This window comes from Rutilus rutilus, assembly GCF_951802725.1.
Source record: "Rutilus rutilus genome assembly, chromosome: 3".
Taxonomy (NCBI): domain Eukaryota; kingdom Metazoa; phylum Chordata; class Actinopteri; order Cypriniformes; family Leuciscidae; genus Rutilus; species Rutilus rutilus.
This window is the reverse complement of record NC_140211.1, coordinates 56,298,837-56,321,108: the sequence shown is the minus strand read 5'-3', so window position 1 is coordinate 56,321,108 and position 22,272 is coordinate 56,298,837. Positions and strand designations below refer to the sequence as shown.

The window sequence follows — 22,272 nt, the reverse complement described above, 5'->3', positions numbered from 1 at the left end:
TCTTCATACCATATTTGCACCATATAGTGGTTTACTTCTAAACCTTTAGAAGGTTTGCAAAGCAGATCCCTTTTATCATTCTTTTATGGTCCATTTTTGTGTGTCTCTTTTAGGCTCGGCAGCTCCTGCTCACTTCCCACTCTCAGTGTATGCTAAACCGCTATGGAGGAAAAAGTCAAATGGGTTTGGAATGACATTTAATAGGAGTTTTCATGTAGGCAGGATAACTAAATTGTGATTTGATTATTCAGTATGACAGTAACGAACGAGTCCTTTTTATTATCCAAAACTGAAGAATGTTAATGCCATTCATTGCAAGTCTACAGAATCATCTAAATAATATTTAATCCCAGAAGAACTAATTAATGGTCATTCAAAGAAGTTAATGAAGCCAAATTGAATAAATATTTTTTTTGGTGCATTTGACATTTAACTAAATTGAATTAGAATTTGATGCAAACTCTGAATCAACATGCACCAGTGCTACAATTTTCTATATGTTATTATCATGTGTTAACAAACATGTATTCATTACTTCAATGAGCTCATTGTTTCTGCCTTAAATTATTACAGTGTTTAAATTAATACATGTTCAGCTTACTGTGTGATTTGTATATGTACATTTCTGAAATGCATAACAGTTCCCTCTGATAACAGATCACTCTAAATTGCATTTTCTGTAAAGCTGCTTTGAAATGGTGTTTATTGTGAAAAGCGCTATACAAATAAATGTGAATTGAATTTGTGAAATCAATTTGTCATTTCATATTAAAAAAAAACATTAAGAAATATGTTGAAACAAGACCAGGAAGAGGAAAACAAGTTAAGGCAGGAAAAAAAAAAGGCTTTTTAAATGTGCTGCACTCATAAACACACACTGTGGAAATTCCAGGAAGAATATCGACTGATCCAGTTTCCGCGTCTTACCGCGCACTGCGCGCGCAGGGTTCAATCCATCCGGATCATTCTCCTGGATTTCATGGCGCTTCCTCCTCCTGCCCTTTAGTTACATTGTATCCCCCTTACTGAAAGGAGCGAGGGATCTAGGACTCAACTCAAGGGAAAAAATGAATGAATATACGTGAAAATGGACGTGCCGAGATGTTGGATTTATCGTCTTGGAGTTTAAGAAAGACGTATTTGAAGAAAGCTGTGAGATTTCGATCCTGCGATGCCAGTTTCAGGGCAGTGTTTGCATTTCTGAACGGGATCTTTAGGAGTGTGATGGCTGCTGGCCTTCCTTTTCTCTAGTTGCTGGATGTGTTGGGAAGTGCACTGCTTTGGGATCATTTTTGGAATTCCGTGCGCAAATCCAGAGGCCTTTCCACCTTCCTCTATGGAATGTACATAAGTATTCTCTGGATAGGGGTTCGCGTGTGGGGTAAGTGACGCTGGGATTAATGCATTTCTTTTGTGTGTGTGTGTGTGTGTGTGTGTGTGGGTAGGGGGTGGTGTTTTATTGGTGCAGATGGAGACTGGAGGTGCTTTAGCCCGTTAGCTTAGCTCGGTTGTCATGGCTCACACATGCTTTGACCATCTTAGAAAGTCATTTCCTTAAGAGCAACGCGTCGCGGACCAATGCGCTCGAACAGCGCGTTAGGTGCGGCGAATCGAACAACGAGTCCCAGTTTACTCGATTACGAGCACAAATAAACGGGTTGCGAGTCCATAAACACCCCGACAGTGCTTAAAACGGCTGTGGTTTGTTTATGCTGGAGTTGCAGTTCTCTGTGGAAGAGCTCGAGTCTGTTATGAATGTCAAAGGATGTGTGCGAGTACCAGAATATTCGCAGCGAATCACAGAACTCACTCCAGATAATACAACCTTCAACAGTCACACGTCTCCAGAGCAGTGCTTATACACTAACAAAAGGTTTTAGACGTGGTATCATGATTATATCATGGTTTTTGGACGCGAAGTGGTTTTCTTTCAAGTATATTCGATTACAATGGAAATTACGTGGTTTACGTAAGTACTGTGTTATTAACATTTGATGCCATATTTCTATCTTATCTGCTTTGCTTGATTTTCCCACTGATTCTAAATAATCGTAACAATTCCACAAGTTTTACCAGTAGTTAGCATTATGACGTGGATTATTAGCTCTTCAACTAATCTTACTCATTCTAGTTTTCATGGGCTTTTTATAATGGGATGCTATGTCAAAACCTAATTTTAGTATCTTTCATATAAATTGAAATTATTATTATTTTTGCTCTGAACACTAACAAAATAAGGTGTGTATGTTTTCCTGTCATTGTCCATTTTGTACCATTTTCTGATGGTTTCAGATGTATAGGTTCCATATTAACACCATGGTATTCTTTGGCATACCTCGTCCATGTAAATACCTTGGTGTGTTAATATAATCTAGATTTATTCAGTCCATGGACTGCACTACTAGCTAGGGGAACCTATTGTGCACTATTCAGTATGTGTGTGAATGGAACTGAAATGCATTTGCCCTATTGTATTGTTTAAAGAATTAGCACAGATATCAAGTGGCCTCAAATAAAAAGACAAGCAGGGAAACCATAATAAATAGCATATGGAAATAATCAGCTTTCAGAAGAAACCCCAGACTTTATGTGGTCTTAGAAAGAGGTGTTATAAAATGGGCTATTTGAAGAGTTGGAGCAGACACCTGCTGACATCCCCAAGATGTGTCGAAGATGTTTGTTCAGAAAATCATTTAATGAGTCTGAACTTGGGTCTCACATTAAGTGTTTTGTTTACAATTTAAACAGCGTATGTTAATACAGTCAGTGAAGCACGTCATATGGCTCGTTTCGATTGGCCACATATCATCATCTGATTCTATATAGAAGCTTCTGTCACGTGCTTCTTATATAGAACCTTCAATGGTTTCCCATCATGGGATCATTCAATGGATTTAGTTGTCATTAATTTATTGTGATTCAATTTTATGAATGAAACGGCTCGTAAAAATATTTGTCTCTAGAATAACCTGTTAAACGTAAAAGGATTATGCAATCATTTAAAGCATTTCTCCTTGTATATCCCTATATCCTCTCCTTTTTGCCATACAGGGTCCTTTAAAATTGAGTCAAGAACCCTAGTGTTCTATATAGAACTCCATTGATCCCGGAACACTAATTTTAAAAGTGTTCCCTCAAGGATTTTATAATGTTTTTTTTTTTTTTTTCAATTTATGATAAAAATAAGGTCTGTGTGATTAATCTCATTCCCAAATGACAACGATTCGCCTGTCTATGGAGTCAAATCACACTGGAACATGCAAATGCAAATGTCACGTATAGGTATGAAACCGCACACAGTTTTGTTATTTCTGTGTTACAAATATTCATTTCGCAGAAGAATTGGGATAAAAGTTTATAGTTCGGATATCAACACTGATGTCTACGGTACGGTAGTGATCAAAATAGAGCAAATCACCTCCTGAAAGTACTTGATGCTTCAAATAAAGATTATATCATTACATCGTTACACCAGTAGGTGGCGACAAGGGACTGTTAAACATGTATTTGGCATTGAATTCATCATTCAAGAGATGCGTTCAAAAACGCTGATTCGTCCAATAATGAAACAAGTGTTTATGAGTGAGTCGTTGAATCATTCATTTAACCTGTTTTTTTTAATTTATTTTTTTATATATAATTCATTCAGATTAATTAAACATTTTAAATAAACTGTTGCAATTAAAATGTGTCAAAGCCTCTAGTAAATTAGGCCTGCATGATATTTAGTTTAGTTTAGTGAAATGTGATCTCTGTCATGATTCCCAGTTTATCCAGAATCATGCAGCTCTAGTCTGTTAAACATAAGTTGACGATACTTGGACGTTTTATTCTACAACATAAATTACACACACCCGTATAAAAAATGAACATTTTGAAGCTGTTATGTTTATAAAAAAAAAAAGGAAAAAAAGTATGTTTCTAATAAGTAACTTGATGAGAACGTTTGGTGTGCGAGTGTGTGTAATTTGCGTTGTGGAACAAAACATCCAAGTATCGTCAAATTACGTTTAACGCAGAGCTTATTTTACTCAAAACCTCATTATAAAAACCCATAGGGAAATCTGGAGGGAACCACCGGCGGGTTTTGACGTCACGACTGCAGCGCTATTAGACGGTACTGGTAATACTTTAAAGAAAAACGTTTGTGACGCTGTGTCCCAAAAAATTGCAATATTATGAATGGAGGCTTGACACCAAATACAGGCAAATATGTGACATTTTACATCATCTGCTTTCAATACGATTGGCTTTTATCAGTGATAATGTTGTAGAGTGCTCATGTGGAGATGAGTTGGCAGTCAGCCGGAGGGCGAATCTATTTCCTGGATCTCAGACACATTGTTTTCTCTCTTTATGAGCTGTTGAGTTGAGTTTTGTCTGCAGGCCAGAGCTAGATGTTGTTTACTCTCCATACTTTACACTGGAAAACTTTTACTCAGCTTTGGTCTAGACAGATGTTTTTGTAAAATGTTTTTCAGCCCATATATATATGTAGTGTAGCGCTCCAAGCTTTGATATTGAACGTTCTCTGATCCTGTGTCGGGATAGTCCAGGGAAATCAATATGTCCGAGCCGCTGGAATAGAGATGCATTGCTGTAGCTCTCGCTGTAATGTTTGTGAATGCTTAGAAAGATCCATACTCTCATTATGAATTTACAGTTGTCACCGCTCAAGCTATGCACATCATTCAGTTCAGCGTTCGATCTTTATTGCACGTTACAAGTGGCCTGTTATGCACTTTGGTGCGATTGTGCTTTATCTTTCTAATGCAGATGAATGTTATTCTGCTTTTGAAGCCTTGTTACATTTGTGGTGTCAATAGGGCTGATTATTTGATATCATTGTACTGGAATATTGTGATGATTTCATTGTTTATTTGACATTAAGTGTCCTAAAGAAGACAGTATGTCTTGTTTCGTTAGTATGAGATTATTCTTTCTAGAATCAATATCGCTTAACTGTTATAATGTTTCCAAACACAGATTCAACAATTCATCACCGTTTTCAGAAATGTTCTTCAAGCGTCATTTTAGATCCCTATTATATTGGTGAACATAAAAAGAAATGATCAGATATTTAGTGAAAAGCTGTGAAAAGCATGCCTTAGATTTTTACTGTGATCTTGAATTTAGCCTCTTAAATGTACTTGGCAACACCAGCTCTTTGCTCAATATAATAGTTCCCTTAGCCACTTTTAGTCATTTTACAGCAGATAAATATCAAGATGCATATCATACATTTTCAAAAGGCTGAAAAATATCGGGATTCATGATCCCAAAACACTCATTCTTTAAATGGCATGTTTAAAAAGCAGCGGATTGAATAAGCTGTGCGTCTCCTGGACTTTCAGAGGGCTCAAACATGAGTCCACACACACAGACAGGTTAGCTGCAGATGTTGTACACTGACTTTGACCTCTTCGACTGTTTGTTCCAGCAGAACAGCTGCAGTCTTTAGACGTACGAATGACCATCTGGGATTCTGCTCGTCAGTGAAGGGCTAGCGTGGGCTATCGTCATTTACAAGGCATAGTTACGGGGAATCCAATGGCTCGGTTGTGGTGGAAAACAAATCTTTGTCTAAATGGCGACCCAATTATCATCCTAACTTAGAATCCTATCCTATCAGTTTAGTATCAGTAACCAGTTTCTGTGAGACTAGATTCAAAAAGCTTTTATGATTTAGTATGAATATGGTATCTATATTTCGGTATCTAAAATTTTCACTTGTCCCACCACAAAAACAGTAAAAAAATAAAATAAGTATATATATATATTGACCCAAAACCTTAATAAATAAGGCTGTGACACCAAAATCTACTTGCCTAAATCATATACATTTCAAATGTTGTTAAAGACAAGTAAAGCTGTCTTTTTCAGGTAGAGAAAATGAATAATCAAATATAAAATTGCACTGCATGCATAGTCTTCACTGTATAAATAAAATGCAGATTAAACCTTATTAAAGTTACAAAAAAGCTCAGTCGAGAGCAGTGAGTGATTTTCTCTTTATCTTATGTTGTTTGATTAACAGTAATGACACAGATGGCAGCAGGAATATTAGGCTACTGTCACTTTAAGAGCGAATGCACACATCCAATACACTGATACACATGCGTTTTATTTCTCAACTGTTTGTTCACTTAAGACATAGCCTAACATATTATGTTTACTAGGATATTCGTTGAGATCAGCGTTTTTTGACGTTTTTCATGTGAATATGTCAGAGATGTACAGTTTTCTTTTTAAATATGTATTTTGGCTAATTTTAGACATTAAGCATTGTATTAATAATTATTTATTTATTTAATAACCCAAAAATTTGATAATTTATAACAACAAAGTACAAAAATGTTTTCCTTTTAATAAGAAGTATCATACATGTATATCTCATTTTTTGTAAAGGAATGAAATAAACACTGCATATGCATTTTATTTGAGGATTGACCATTGAAATAAAACATTATTCTAAGTTTGTATTTCGAAATTGATCCACTCATCCCTAGTAGGAAGTAGAAGCGCTATTATTGATTCATGCGAGATGCTTGATTAGGGAATTAGTGTCTGAAATTACAGCGCTCACATTCAATGGCACTATTAGGCTTTTGTGATGATCAGAGACTTGTGAAAACTTATATGGAAGTAAATGAAAGGCTAATATAAGCTCCAGCTTAATGAACAAAGCCATCCGCTCGCTGAACTGATCTGCGGTTAAGCTTGGTGAAGCATTTCAAATATGGATAGAGTAACAGGAGTTGATCAGATGCTTACAGATCTAGCGTGAGCGGGTTCTTAAGTTATTTTCCAGCTCTGAGCTCATTGGCATTGCAGGACAAATGCAGCAGACTTGAGTGTTAATTATTTACGCTGTCAGAGGTCAAAGTGCATGCTCCTTTGACTCGTGTTGGCTTATTTGGCTAAGCAGAGATGACCCGTGTTAAAGAACGGCTGCTTTAATTAGACATCAAACATCAGGCTTTGAAAGCAGCCCAATTTCAGCAGACACATGTTCTTAACCAAATACTTTGGCACATAATATAGGTCAAAATGCTCACAACTGTTTTCTATTTAGAAGTGAATGTCTTTGCAAAAATGTTGCCATTGTTATCTAAACTTTGCTCATTGTTCAGTGTAACTCTGTTAATCTTGTTTGCAAGATATATACTTTTAACAACTGAACAGTGGTCAAGTGATAATATATTTTTTAACGGCCTATATCTAAAGAGCAGAGTTGCCATACGCAACATAAAACTGTTTATTATCTGTTTTTATGACTGTTGGCAGATTTTGGAATTTCACTCAGTAATATTAGGCTCTGTTTACACCTGGTATTAAGATGAGTTTTGGTCGATCGGGTCACAGGTGGACGACACTAAATACAGGTGTAAACGGGGTCTGAAACGTTTAGAGTTTGACCTCTTCCAGAGCTAGTTGAAAACACATTAAACCAGATTGCTTTCGTAGTGTAAACGCTCATGTGAACCACAAAACACTGTCTTCTCTTTATTAACGTTATGGGAAGAGCTCTATCCAGACGGGATTTAAACGTTGTCGCCTGAAGACCCAAGTTTGGTTTAAAGATGAAAAATGTACCAAGCTCAATGTTCTCTCACCATTCCTGATCTCTAACACACACTCACAGTGTTCGGCTGATCTTGCGTCTGTCAGAGCAGAAACTAAAGCTGATGCTCTCCGTGTGTTTTTCCGTCATCTCCGGTCGCGTTCGTATTTAAATTGTGTACGCTTATTTTTTCCATTAGATTGAAAGATCTGAAAAAGCCCACACATTTACCCGCCCATAGACCCTTCCCTCGAAGAAATCAGCACAGAAGTGGTGGAAAGTGGACAAAAGAGACGGGTGGAAATGGCTGTAAAATGGCCAAATATTGATTAATGATAATTGAATGAATGATTAATTGTCCTGGCCAATCTATTTCACTAGACTAATGATTTATTTGTATATTTTGTGTATAAAGTTTACCATCATCACAATCACCAAATCATCATCCATTTTGAAGGTTGTAGTGTATAACTTTATGTATCTTTACTAACTGCTCTTGTATCTGGATGAATAGTAGTACTGGTAAAATGTTCTTCCTTCTCGACTCTTATGCAAGTGTTTCCTTTGTTTTGCCATCGCTGAATCGTCAAATGCCACAGTTGCAGAAATGATTTAATAAGTTATGGAATGTTGTTTGCACTTAATTTAACAGTACATGCATTTACGGTGTACTGACCCAAGAAAGAACGGAGTAATAAAAGGTAACTACATGGTTGGGCTGTGCAATTAATCGTAATTGATTTTGGATTTTGGCTTCCAACGTTTATGAAAACATAATCGAGTTAAAGATAATCGAGTTAAACTATTATTAACCGCTGCCACATAAACGGTGCATTCCAACCCTAACATCCAAATCAGCCAAATAAGTGAGAGTTGTAAACTACGGGACATGTTTGATATTAAACACTGTTATTAAAAGCGCATTAAGCCGCAAAAGAGACACCGTTCCCCAGCTGTCTTTCTGTGCTTTCATAAGCAAAGAATACTGTGGGCTTCACCTAAACGGTTTAATAGCCTACACGCAAACATTTTAAAATAGCGTTTTAGGAAGTGTCCTCATAAACACAGTTGATTATGTCTTAGAATGTAAACAGTTGAGAAAGAAAACGCGTGTGTGTAACAGTATGTTGGATCCGTGCATTAGCTCCTAAAGTGACAGCAGCCTAATATTCCTGCTTCAGTCTGACATTAATGTTCATCAAACAGCAAAAGACAAAGATAAAATCCCTCACTGCTCTTGAATGAATAACTTTTGTAGCTTTGATAAGGATTAATCTACATTTAATGTATACAGTGAAGACTATGCAGTGTTTTTACATTTACGTTCAGTTTCTGTTGTAGGCTTTTAGCTATATTTTTTGTCCATTTTGTTTCATTCGTTTCTTTGTTCTTAATGTATTGCCCTCTGTTTACTTGTCTTCTGTAACATTGTCTACATTAGTTAACCTAGTATTAGTTTTTGCTGAAGTAGCCTATCGATAATTGTGAAATTTTACTGATATTGGAAATTACTCGTATAATGAAGTAAGACTTTGATCATATTGTTTCATAATATCATGTCATTTCAATATTGACCAAAATTATCTTGATTGTTTTTTGCCATAATCGAACAGCCCCACTTACATGGACTTAACATGGGTTGAGGTTAGGATTATGGTTTGTATGTAGTTACTATAAAAAGTACGGTAACACTTTATTTTACAGTGTCCGTGTTACGTATGTTACATGTACTTACCGTAGTAATAACAGTAAATTATGCATAATTACATGCAACTAACCCTCAACCAAATCCTAATCCTACCCTAACCCTATAGTAAGTACATGTAGTTGCTTATTATTACTCAGTACTTAAATATATAATTACACTGTAACAACGACACCTTAAAATAAAGTGTAACCAAAAGTACTTAGTATATACAGAACTGTAAAATAAAGCGCTACTGAAATTTGAATCGATTGCGATGAGATAAAAATGTGTACCTGAAAATAATGACAAGAAAACATGCCTTTCTGTTGAGTTTCTCAAATTAACATGGAAAAGATTGATTGCATCTGTTTGGGACACTATAACTCTCCCGCTTCTCAAAGTTATCGCTCGCGTTTTGTGTATTTGCTCTTGTGTGGTAAGCCAAGTCCTTATTTAGTGCTGCATATTCATCACTTACCGTTTCATTTTCAGAGTACAATTTCAAGACAGATAATCCCTCTTTGTGTGTCTCTCCTCTAGGGCAAAATGTGGGCGACTGGGAAGTTGACATCAATACGTTGAGGCCACTGTTCTCCTTCTCCCCACACCCTGGCAGTCTGAGAAATCAGACGTTACTGTGACAAACCTGGGCCGCTGGCACTAAAATGTCCCTAAGTGGTGGCACTGCAGGCGGGAAAGGTGTGGACTCGAATGCGGTGGACACTTACGACAGCGGTGATGAGTGGGATATCGGGGTTGGAAATCTGATTATCGACCTTGACGCTGACCTAGAGAAGGACAAACTCGAGATGTCTGGCACCAAGGACGGAGGGGGAATGGCAGCTCCACCCAGCGCAGTAGCGGCTCTGCCAGACAATATCAAGTTCGTTAGCCCAGTTAGCGCCCCTCAGGGCAAAGAGAGCAAATCCAAATCCAAGCGCAACAAAAATTCTAAAGACAATAGCAGCAAGTCTCCAGCTGCAGATGGAGCAAAAAAGGAGCATCAGGGACGGACCCAAGGGGAGGTTACCGGTGCGACAGCTAGTTCAGGAGGCGGCAACTCCGCTACGGGCAAAGGTGCCGAGAAGGGCGCCAAGGCCTCACGCGGTGTGCCAAACAGCAAAAAGGAAAAGGAAGTATCGGGTGGGAAAAACAAGAAGGAAAAAAGCGAAAGCGCACCAGTTGCAGTCGTGGCAATTGAGAAGGAGATAGTTGTGAACGCTCAGGCGTTTGGAAGCACACGCAACACGCCCTTTGACAATACGCAGAACGCAGACATTGCTGTGACAGAGCAACTTGGGAATAACGCTCTGGAAACTGTTGGAATTGTCTCTCCGTTAGCTATTAAATCCGAGCCGGAGGAGCTTGACGGGGAGTGCAGAGTTCTGAAGAAGATGAAAAATGAAAAGGTAAGCGCGGATGGCCCGCTTGTGTATTTCAGCCATTTAGCAGCTACTGCAAATTGTGTTATTGACGTATTGATAACTTGAGTCAATATTAACGACCTAATCCTCCTGAATGCAAGTGAGTTGTTTCCTCCTGTTTCTGACATTGTGTGTGACATTTTTTGATCAGAAAGACCAGATTTAAACTTGCACTACCCAAATAAGGTAATCATGGTGTTTCAACTGTTAGGTCATGGATCTGGCATAAAAAAAAAAGAAAAAAAAAAGATATTGTTCCAAAAAAATATAGAAAAACGTATTCAAGCGGTATTTACAGTATTACGCTAACATTATTACATTACAAATTTGTCTGGCTTGTCCCCCCCCCCCCCCCCCCCCCCCCCCCTGTCGTTCCGGTCTTTGAATAGAGGGAAGTTTCGGACTGGTTTGGCTGTTAATCCCAGGAGCCAAAGATGTGTTTGGGGGGGAAGGGGAGGAAAAAAGCTCAGACCCCTCGAACCCACTGGCCTAAACTTGCTGTGGGGGAAGGGTTGGAAGAAGGTCATTTATCTGCATCTACACAAGCTTTTAATCTGAACAGAACAACTTCTGTGCTTCTGGGAATCATTAAAATTAGGAAGGAAATTCCAATTAAAGCTTCAAATCCAGTTTCAGGTCTTAAGCAGATAAGTGATGACAGTGTTTGTTTGTATCTTTTACATTGGCCTTTTTACATTGGAAACAGTTGTGGCTTCCACTGTGTTAAAAATGTAATTATGTAGCCTAACGTTTTGCAAGTACATGCCGTTCGACTAAAAGAACAAATGCGGATTGTCATATTCATTACAGGATTATGTTTGTTAATGTTGTGCTGTGTTGCGTAGATTTGCCAACATTGAAATTCCAGTCACCATAAAGAGCCTACCATGTGTCTTCTGGAGATGGTTTTAAAGCCCATTTTTAAGTTTTTTTTGTCTTTTCATTAGCATGGTGTGACAAAATAAATCTGTGGTAGATTAGATAGGTAACCATAATTTCAGATATTGATGACCCAAATGCTGTAAATCAAAGCCAAATGCTGTACTCTCCCAGATTTTCATAGTGCGCAATCTTCTTGGAAACATCAGTATAAAAAGAGATGTTTGCTTCTCGGTTATTGTTCACATGACTTGGTTCTCGGGTCAAGTAGATATTATGCAATTAAAAGATTCCAAACTTGAAGTAAGAATGCAGAAAAATTGGTCCATTTTTGCAGTTTATGTTGTGACGGTTAATTGCGCATTGGTATTTAACGGAAATTGAATTCCTGTAGGCCAATTTTTCCAAGAAGAGATGCATTTAGTATGCCTATACGTTCAATATTGATAAACTATTGACTGATTAATAGATAATCTGCCTTTTCCCCTCCTTTTTTTTGGTGTCTGCAAAATCCAACTGGTTGACCTCTAAATTTTAGTATTGGTGATAGTTTTGGATGGTGCAACACTGTTTTTTTTTTTAATGTCGTTTAAAATGATTTTAGCTTATGATGCAGCATGCGAGAAGGAATGCAGTAAAATACAAGGTGGCAAAAAAATCAGCAATTAGAGCAATGGCAGATTTGTGAAACAAAGCCTTTCCGTGGTGCGTTTCCCTCAGCTTTGTGCATGGCGACTGCGAGTATGTCTGGATGGGTGTTAAAGCCAGCAGCGAGGGTGGGGGAAGGGAGCGCGCGAGCGAGCTAGCACTGCTAATTCAGCTCATGAAAGGCTTGAGCAGTGAGAGCAGCTGTCCTCCATTGTCAGCCAGCAAATTTCCAGCATGCCTCATTTCACCTCTCAATGTGAGCAGAGAGAAAGCTAGAGGGCAGAACAGAGGGGGATAAACAAACAGAGACCGATAAATGAGAGAAGGAATGAATAAATGAGAGAGGACTGTTGAATGCCTCAAGTTGCCGCAGTGCTTCCAAACGGAGGTTGGAGAGATCATGTGTTAAATGCCAGCGATGGAGTCTGGGTGTAGCTTTGCGAGGGGTTGGAAGGTGCTCTGCTCGAATCTGCCGAGGAAAAAAGGCCAGAGGAACGAGAAGGGGGAACAAATGATCTGGCTAAATGAAAGGGGGGGGAGAGGGGTTGCTTTGTAAGTGGATGAAGTCTTTAACTTCCTACACACTAAGGAGCTTGTCAGCACTCCCAGTTCCACTGAGGCGAAAGAGGACTGGTGAAGAAATCAGGACTTCGTCACAATTCACTTAATTGCACTACTGAAAATACAAAGTATTATTTGGGTCACACTTCCACTATAACCAATGTTTTTTTTTTTTTCCTCCTCAATGTTGTGGTGCTTGTAAATTTAATTAATTTGAAGGGTTAGTTCACTCAAAAATGTCTTCTGAAGAAACACATTCACTTTATATTATGTACAGATTTAATTTAGGCTTTTATTCAAAAACAATTGATCAATGCACATTAGAGCTGCACGATTCTGGATCAAGTAAATAAGTAAATGTTTAAAATAGAGATCACAATTTCCCCGCAATTCTGAGAAAACATTTTCTGGAAGTTCTGACAATTTTAATTGCTGCACTCTATTAAAAATATGTAATTAATTTGATTTAATTATTTAAATAAATAAAAATCGGGTTGAGTGAATGATTCAATGACTCACTCACAAACACTTCCCTTGTTTCATTACTGGATGAATCAGGTTTTTTGAACAATTCTCTTGAACGAATGATTCAATGATTTTTCATAATCACTTGTCGCCACCTACTGGTGTAATGATGTAACGATACAATCTTTATTTGAAGCTTAGGAATAAGATCACGTGTGTAATTGTGCAACTCTAATGCACGATGGTAAATAAAAGCTCAAACTTGTGTTAAGGTTTTTTGTTACATGGACTTTTAATAATGAGCCCTTTTATGTTTTAAAGAAATATTTTAACAAATATTGTTAAAAAATTTTTTTTGGCCGAACTAACCCAATATGTATCGTATGAAATATGTATAGCAATACTTTTTGAGATCTATTACAGGAAAGAAGAAATAGCATAGTATAATAGAAAAATGAACGCCATTTTCTAACACCATGCCTTTTAGTGCTAGAGTAGATGATGGCAAAAGTTATCGGACATTTAAAAAAATGGTGGAAATGAGCATCCACATGTTCATTATCCAATATCAATACAGATAAATAAATAAATAAATAAATAAATACAGAACACAAATATCAGCCTATATTTTTCATCCTTATTAAAACTGTTGCAGCTTCAGCCTCGCATTCGTCACAGTTAAAAGAGTTAAAAAATGCTGCAAACCCAGTGTTCAGGGTTGTGAACAGTATTAGCCTGAAGCACACTTTGGAAAATCCACTGCAAACAGTTCATCCCGGAATCTTTTGGCATACAGTGCATTATTTGAGAGACACTAATCCTACTCTGGCTCACTGTTTAGGGTGGATGTTATGAATTGGGATGCGGTGTAGTCAGTTTAGGGCATGTGGTCTGATCCATTTGATCAGCTCTCTCTCTCTCTCACGGTACAGAATGAGGGTGGTAACTTGAAGCAAAGTAGAAAACTTTGCATAATCTGTAGCATGTGCAGCGCATTGTTTTTCTGAAATTAAAAATTATTTAGCCTTCAACTTTTGCAAAAACAGCTGTTGTATAAAGTAATGTGGGGGTGGCCATTGGGACCATCATGAATCTCTTTACAATGGCAGTTCTTTCAATTTGACAAGCACAATACTTTAAGCCCTTGGGTCTGCTGTGAAAAGTGGAACATTATTGTTTGATCAAGAAAATCACAAGATCTCATTCATACTTCTTTCTTGTACTGCCGAATGTATAAAGAGCTGCCATTCAATGATGCTTAGTTAGTCGTATGCTGTGTTTAACATCTTTGTGCTCTGGCATTGTGTGTCGAGTTACTCTCTCTAATGAGGTTAGTGTCACTGGAAAGATCCTTTTAAGAAGATTAGAGGGAATTGTTAAAGATTTCAGCGACAGAATGATGTCGGATTTCTTTGTGTAGGAGACAATCCAGGCAGCATCTAGCGCCGCTTTAGTTCATCTATGTGTATTGGCATTGAATGCTGCATGAAAATCTTGCGTCTCAGAAACTTCAGGGTGATCTTGATATCGTAATGGTATAGTTCGGGATAAATAGAGCTTACAAGATGCGATCTTGATTCAAACACCCACATGATCTTATTCCTAAATGACAGCGATTGAACTATTGAGCCTTTGACAAGTGCGATCACAGCGAACATTCTGATCCAGAGAGAGCAGTTGTCATGTAGGTTTGAAACCGCTTCACAGTATCATTCATTTTTTGTCTTACAATAATTACAATTTTCACATAAGAACTGAGATATAAGTTTACTGTTCGAATATAAACACTGATGTCTACGGTAGCGATCAAAATAGAGAAAATAACATTTTGAAAGTAACTTGACGCTTCAAATAAAGATTGTATTAATTACATCGTTGCACCAGTAGGTGGCGACACATGACCATTACATTTATTTGTCATTAAATCATGCATTCAAGAGATTCGTTCAAAAACACTGATTTATAATGAAACTAGTGAAGTCTTTATGAGTGTGTCATTGAATCATTCACTCAAAAAATAAAAATAAATTATTAATTCAGATTAATTAAATATTTTTTAAATAGACTGCAGCAATTAACATTTTGTCAGATCCACTAGAAAATGGCATGTGATTGGGTTTAGTTGTCTATTCAGAATTGTGGGAGAGTCATGATCTGTATTTTAAACAAAAAATCCTCATCACTAATTACATCTGTATGACCATAAGTATATTTCTAGGTTTTCTTTTCTTTATTGTGGAGTCTCTTATACATCACTGGTCCTACTAACTACATATCAACTAACTAAATTAAAGACCAATATACATTTTTTTTTTTTTTTTTTTTTTTTACACACATCTTCAAAGATTTGCTAGCTGTTCATCTGTTTTAAAAATATAATTTTTGTTAAAATGCTTTCCCTTTCTCACATTCATCTGCTGTTTGTTTCACTCTTTCACACCCTCTGGTCATGGGAGCCCCTGAATGAAGCGAGCAGTTCAGCAACACTAACGCAGCCTTGCTTGCCCAGTCAGTCTCAGTTATTCATTACATCATGTAATGCTATGGATGTTTTATGTCGAGTGGACGTGCTGTGCAATATGTTTTGCTGCTTCAGGGGTGCGAAGTGCACATGTGAGATGAAAGGCTCATGCATCCATACTCCCATGTTTCCATAATAAATGTCAGCCATGACCTGAGCTCAGGGACCATGACCTGCCACCCTTTTCTCTCCTGTGAGCAGAGACTGTATGCACCGTGTGCACCTATAGCTGTTGGAGAGTTGGGTTTTACAATATAGCTTTAAGTATAGATTTTTTTTAAATGATTAAAAACAAATAGTCTCGTATTCATTTAATTCCAGACCCATATAACTTTCCAACCTGCATGGAACACAGAATGAGTTATTTAGCAGAATGTTCTGGCTGTTCTTTGCATTAAAGGGATATTTCACCGCTGGAAAGATGAATGTGTATTTGAATTGGGTCATTTATGTAGTAGAAATGTGAAATTATTTTAGGAAGTTGGTGCCTTCTAGACTGAGAAAAGCCAGAAAATGTATTTTTGGCTCATGTGGATGAAAGACAACAACTCCCAGAATGCACTTGCTTCACTGCCCTACGAGGACACTCCCAAGCCACGCCTCCCGGTTACAGAGGGCAGTATCGGAAGAAATGATACAGCTAGGCTACTAGTCGACTCGAAACTGAAAAGACGGCGTTTTATCGTGAGATCCCCCCATGGGCGGGTTGAAGACATGCGGGACGAGCTCCTCCTACTGGCTGGAGTCTCTCGCCTCTGGACAGAAAAGCCTCTGATGACGATAAATGACGATATTTTTTCATCATCCAAGGTTTTTTTCCAGACGCACAATACAGAAATCTCTCGTCTCAGGGGGACATGAGGGAGGGAAGCACGGTCATTCGAAAATACTACCGGGCTTCTACTGATACAAAGCTTAATGCTAATCGGTGAAGTATCCCTTTAAGTAGGTAATTAGAAATTGTTGGTACTTAGGTACAAAAAAAGTAACTTCACCAGTAGCAGTATTTATACAATATTGGTAGTAATTTGGTACCTGCATGGCACAATCCTATAGAGATGCACCGATTCCAGTTTCCAATCTTTTTGTAAGTGTGATCTGCCGATTCCGATTTTCTTTCAAAGAACTATAATTGACAGCATATACAAACAAAAATCTACTTTTCTTCAATGCAAAAAGATACAATTAAAAAGATCATAAAATAAGAGCAATTAAACAAATAAACAAACAGTATTTTCTAAGTTTTTCAGGTGGGCATACAGTATATTCAGGTAAGAAATACTACAGAAATGAAAGTAATCAAATCGTAAAATAACACTGGATAGTCTTCATTGTAAAAATCATATACAGATTAGGCTAATGTTTACCATTAGTTCCAAAAGTTATTCAGTCAAGAGCAGTGAGTGATTTTTCTTTGTCTTTTGTTCTTTTACTAACATGACCGAGAGAGCAGCAGGAATAATAGACTGCTGTCACTTTAAGAGTTCATGCACGGATCCAATATACTGTTACACAACTTTCTCAACTAGTTAGGTTCCAAAACTGACTGTGTGTAATTGAATACTCTCCAAGATGGACATTTTGACACAATGTTGTTTGTATTTGACCGTTTAAGCGCAATAAGCCACTCTTGTGAGCATGAAACCTACAGGAATTGGTAAAATTATGCACAATATAAGCACTATTTAACCGGAGTGAGTGAGTTGGATGTAAGTCTACTGTGCATCTCTACATTCCAATGTAATGTGTGTGTGCATGTACATACAGTATTACGTTAATGTAAACAAAAATCTGAATTGTCAAAATATTGAATCTGGTTAATCCAATCCGTAACTGTCAGCATTAATCATGTGATTCAATCAATAACATCAATATTGACAAAAAAAGATGTCATCACTACTCTTAATTGTTGTTTACTTGAGTAATTACCTGGAAAAACTCTTCTCTACTGAGAAATACTTGAAGGCTATGTTTGTGTGGATCATTTAATTAGCTTTTTTTCTTCATATATATGTTAATATTTGTAAGAAGTGTGTTCAATTGAGCAATTGCACTGGTGTATGACTGGGGAGATCTTGGTTTCTTGACAACCAAAGCTGCGATTCATTGAATTTTGCAGTAGAAAAAACCAAGCAAACACAAAGCTTTCGAACATCACGAGGTTGAGTAAATGACATGATGGTCTAGTAAAGAGCTTGAGACTAAAACAGAGTTTGTTGTATGTGTTTGTATGGCTGTTGGTTTTCCCACTCAGACTTTAATGTTGTCAAAAATATAGACTTTTCGATACTAAAGTTTGAAATCAAGCTTCCTTGTGCTGTCTGTAAGCTATTGAATTCAAATGACCTCATTGTAAAAACACACGTACAGTGAGTGAGCAAACATTTAGGTGAGAGAGCTGATCAGTGTTTATGTGAATAAGCGTCTAAATGAAGTGATTGCGTCTCAGAAGACTTGATTAAACTGCTTGATTTACATGGATTACTGTTATGATGTGTCATGTGCTTATTGATGTTGGGAAATATTGATTGATGAGATTGTCAATGAATGGACATAAACAATGGGATAATATTAAAACGATCTAAATGGCAGTTTTTCCCTGTGGTATCGAATTATATTGAATATTTTTTTTATGTATCGTATCAAAGTTAAGATTGTCAGTATCGTGACAACATTAGTGGGCTTTAAACCCAAAACTGAGAGCGTGGCTTCATCATAAGACTCAATAAATAGCAAATCAAATGAGGTGAAATTAGAGGACATGCCAATTGCGTTTACAGCATCTGGCCAGAACCAGTTTTGATTCATTTGATCTGCGGTGTCCATCTGTATCTGAACTGTAATGATACACACACACACACTGATTAGATATAAATCACTCAGTGTTGCTCCTCACCGCAGCCGATTGATGATGTTTTAACATGCCTATAGCATCGGTGTGTTTTTCCTGAGATTGTGTGAGTTTCTGCACTCAAGGTTACACTGATGACTGCAGTTATTAATGAATCACTTGCCCTTCCTCTTGGTCTTTAAAAGTGTACGTCTGCCCAGCGTTAATTGCGTGCCCCTACTGCGACCTTCTCAGATGCCATTTGTGCTAGCGTGATTGATGTTTAAGTTATCTTAACCCTTATTTAACCCTTTGTTTTTGAGTGGAAAACAAAAACAGTTATGGAAGAGATTCTGCTAAATATATCCTTGTTCCATGGAAGAAAAATATGCAAAAAAATAATCATTTAAATGTATCCGCTTGTGTGTATTGAATTTCACACACAGATAGGGCCCCTTAAAAGGGTTTGATCCAATAGAGCAATGATCGTACAGATGATGCTGATAGGAGTATTGATCTAACGCATGTGTCTGGTGCTTTATTATAGTTGAACTGTTGAGCTCATGCCAATAACTGCCCTTATTGATCAGGGGAGATGACATCAATGGCTTGGTTTGAGATTGGGATTTCTAATGATAGTTAGCTACTTATCCTCATTACAATATGCTATGGCTGTAGTACAGTATTACTTATTATTTTTATCAAAATTTGTATATTTAAGTTCAGAATGGCAATGAAAATGACCTATTAATTGTCATTTAAGTGAAATTACTGAGCTTAAATATACGAGCTTGATAAAAATGATCATTCTAGAAGAAAATTTCAGATGGCACTTTTAGAGGCTTTTGCACATATATATATATATTCAACATAAGATCTATTTATTTTTAGATTTTTTAGCAATTGTGGTGTAACTACACCATATGATGGTTTGATTTAACTTGAATTTCCTTGGATACCGTTTGTGCATATTTTCCACATGATTGCAATGATTAATGCTTTTGAGTGTCGTTTTTGAAAATAACCATTTTAAAGAGCTTTTCCGAAAAGCCAGTTTTTATATACAGTACAACAAAACATTTTCTCAAGTAATAACAGTATGCAGCTTTACATGTCAATCTGATTCCAGATTCTGAAAGCTCTGAATGTACCCAAAACATGTTGGTTTTCATGTGCATTACATCTATTCTGAACAGAAACTGAGGAGGACACCATAGTTGGCATTTTTATTTGAATGACATATCTAAACAATTTGAATATTTCAGTGAAAAGCACAGCTTTTTAAGCAAATCTCGTAGTCTTTCCCACTGACCGAAGGTGCCGTTACTCTCTGCTGGAGTCCACATGCTCTTGAATGCATGACATTGGAGCATTTTTCTTCCATTGTCAAATTTAGCATTGTATCAGTCGTTGCGAATATTGTAAATATTGCGAAGTGGTTTTATAAAGCTGTTGACCTGACAGTCACTTAGCTGTACAGTCTATAGCCTACATCTCGTTTGAATGGCATCTATTGCAGGAGAGCCTTGGAAACCTTGTCCTAACTTTTTCAGTGGATGTGTATCCAATGTTAATGATTTTCACCAGGGATGCACTGATATGAACATTTTGGCCGATACCGATAACCAATAATTCTTTATTTCAAAGGCGATAACCAACATATTGGCCAATAAATCTAAATCCACTTTTTTTTTATATAACTTTTGAGAGCCTGATTACAAACACAAAAGTGCACATCTGAGGTGTTTCAGCTGAAGAAAATAATCCTAAAGCTTTAATATATCGGGCAAATTTTCTTATCGGGCCGATGACATTAAAAATAAACACATATCGGCCGATACCGATATTGTGGCCGATATTTCGTGCATCCCTAATTTTCAGTGATAATTACTAGGAGACCAAAATAGTTTTTCAAATTATCTTGGCAATGTTTTTTAGCCACTGTGTCTGTGATGCTATCTATCTCCAAACTTCTGTAGCAAATGCACTAGAACGTGTAGTAGTTTTATTCAGTGAAATCTAAAGTTTCACCAGTTTCTTCACACATCACGTGTTTTTTTTCCTATAGGGCTGATAAACATTCATGTTTTTTCTTCTCTTTTTTTCTCAATCTATTTGCCTAGAGATCTGTCAATCAATACTTTTTTTGATGGACTTTATTAAATGACGTGCTGTTTAATGAATGAAATCCCATAAAGAAGCCAACTGTTTAGACAACGGCCTCAGAGCATGCAGACGAAACGCAATAAACGCGGTCGTGTTATCTTGCTTTCGGAAGGAGGATGCCTGTTGTTTGGGAACGCAGTCGTGTGAGAAAGTCCTGGGAGGGAATTATACTGTGAACACTTTGATGACAGACTTCGGCTCAGGCATTTCACAATGAACAAAACAACTGCAGTTATGCAAAGTCACACTTTTTATTTAGTAAATGTGTTTCCAGCGTAGTTTATGGACACGTTTTCTTATTGGATAAAAAATGTATCGACCTCAATTGAGCGTTTACGTTTTTTTTATGCATGTTTTTATAATTTATGCACAACCATTGTTATTTTTTGTGCCAAATGCGCATAAAAATAGGTGGATGGAAACAGCTAGACACCAAATGCATTCTGTCCATGCATTTATTTTTAATTGTTGGGCCATGTTACATGCGTATCAGACTAACATTTTTAGCTGTTTCATCTTGTCTTGTTAAAAAGTAGGTAAATATGCATGTCGAAAAGCCTATATTCTGCTTCATTCTGTCGCTACACTACACTATTACTACTAAATGAATGTGTTAAACTGATAACCCTAAACATTCTCTGGCGAAAAGCTGAATTCTGGTTTGCTCAGTGCTGTTACTATTGGATAGGCTGTCATACACAACAGCAAAGAATAATCATCAAGATTTGTAGTTTTAGCTGTAGTATTTCAAGTCACCTTTCAACAAACTATTATGTGAAAGCCATTGCCAAGAGTACAAAATGTGTGGTAGTAAAACACTAATCTTTTCAACTCCAGCTGTTTTGCTTGACATTCGTGTTTTGAGAGCCAATTCAGAACGAAGGTTTGCGCGTGAATGGATGTTTTTTCCCCTTGTGGTCTTTTGTTCATATCACTAGACTGAAGTTCAGCTCAGAGTTCAGAGAATTGTGAAAAAGCTGTTCTTCCCCTGGCTCTGTAAATAAGTTGTATCTGTTAGACCGAGTACCACCCACATCGAGTCTTTCCTCTGTTTAGAGGAAGCGGCAGAATGCATTCTGTCCATAAATAGTTGGCTTGTGGTTCTCCAGGGAAATCTAGCAGCATGAAAAACTACTTGTCTTGTAAGTGGGCATGTAGAACATTGTTGTGGTACGACTGTACACCAGGACTTTAAAATATACACATAAGATAAACATATGACATAATTGCAGTATTCTTAAATCTTTTCTTTGTTCAGTCTCATCACAGCTGATCTGACCTCGGAAAATGAACATTTCTGAACCGCATCTCAATTTGGTGTTTGAAAGCATTTTTGAAAATGACATTTTTAGTCTCATTTTTATGCATCTTAAACATATTGCATTATTAAATCACAGCTTGATTGAAACTAACACTCAGTAAGCATATTGTCAGATTTACAGTGCAATGCATAAGTTAATACACCCATGCTAAAGTTGACTAAAAAGAGGAATAAAAAATCATATTTTGGAAATTGAACTTAATGCC

The 22,272-nt window shown here is 37.1% G+C and overlaps 1 protein-coding gene across 2 annotated transcripts in view; it reads left to right on the top strand.

The window, feature by feature from the left end:
- Positions 1 to 972: 972 nt before the first annotated feature.
- znf609b (zinc finger protein 609b) overlaps positions 973 to 22,272 on the top strand; it is a 54,508-nt gene continuing 33,208 nt past the window's right edge. For both annotated transcript variants that reach the window (XM_084405063.1, XM_084405064.1), the window contains exons 1-2: positions 973 to 1,381; positions 9,792 to 10,660. In XM_084405063.1, coding sequence (XP_084261189.1) covers positions 9,917 to 10,660 — 744 coding nt within the window. In that variant the 5' untranslated portion in view covers positions 973 to 1,381; positions 9,792 to 9,916. The remainder of the gene's footprint in view (positions 1,382 to 9,791; positions 10,661 to 22,272) is intronic.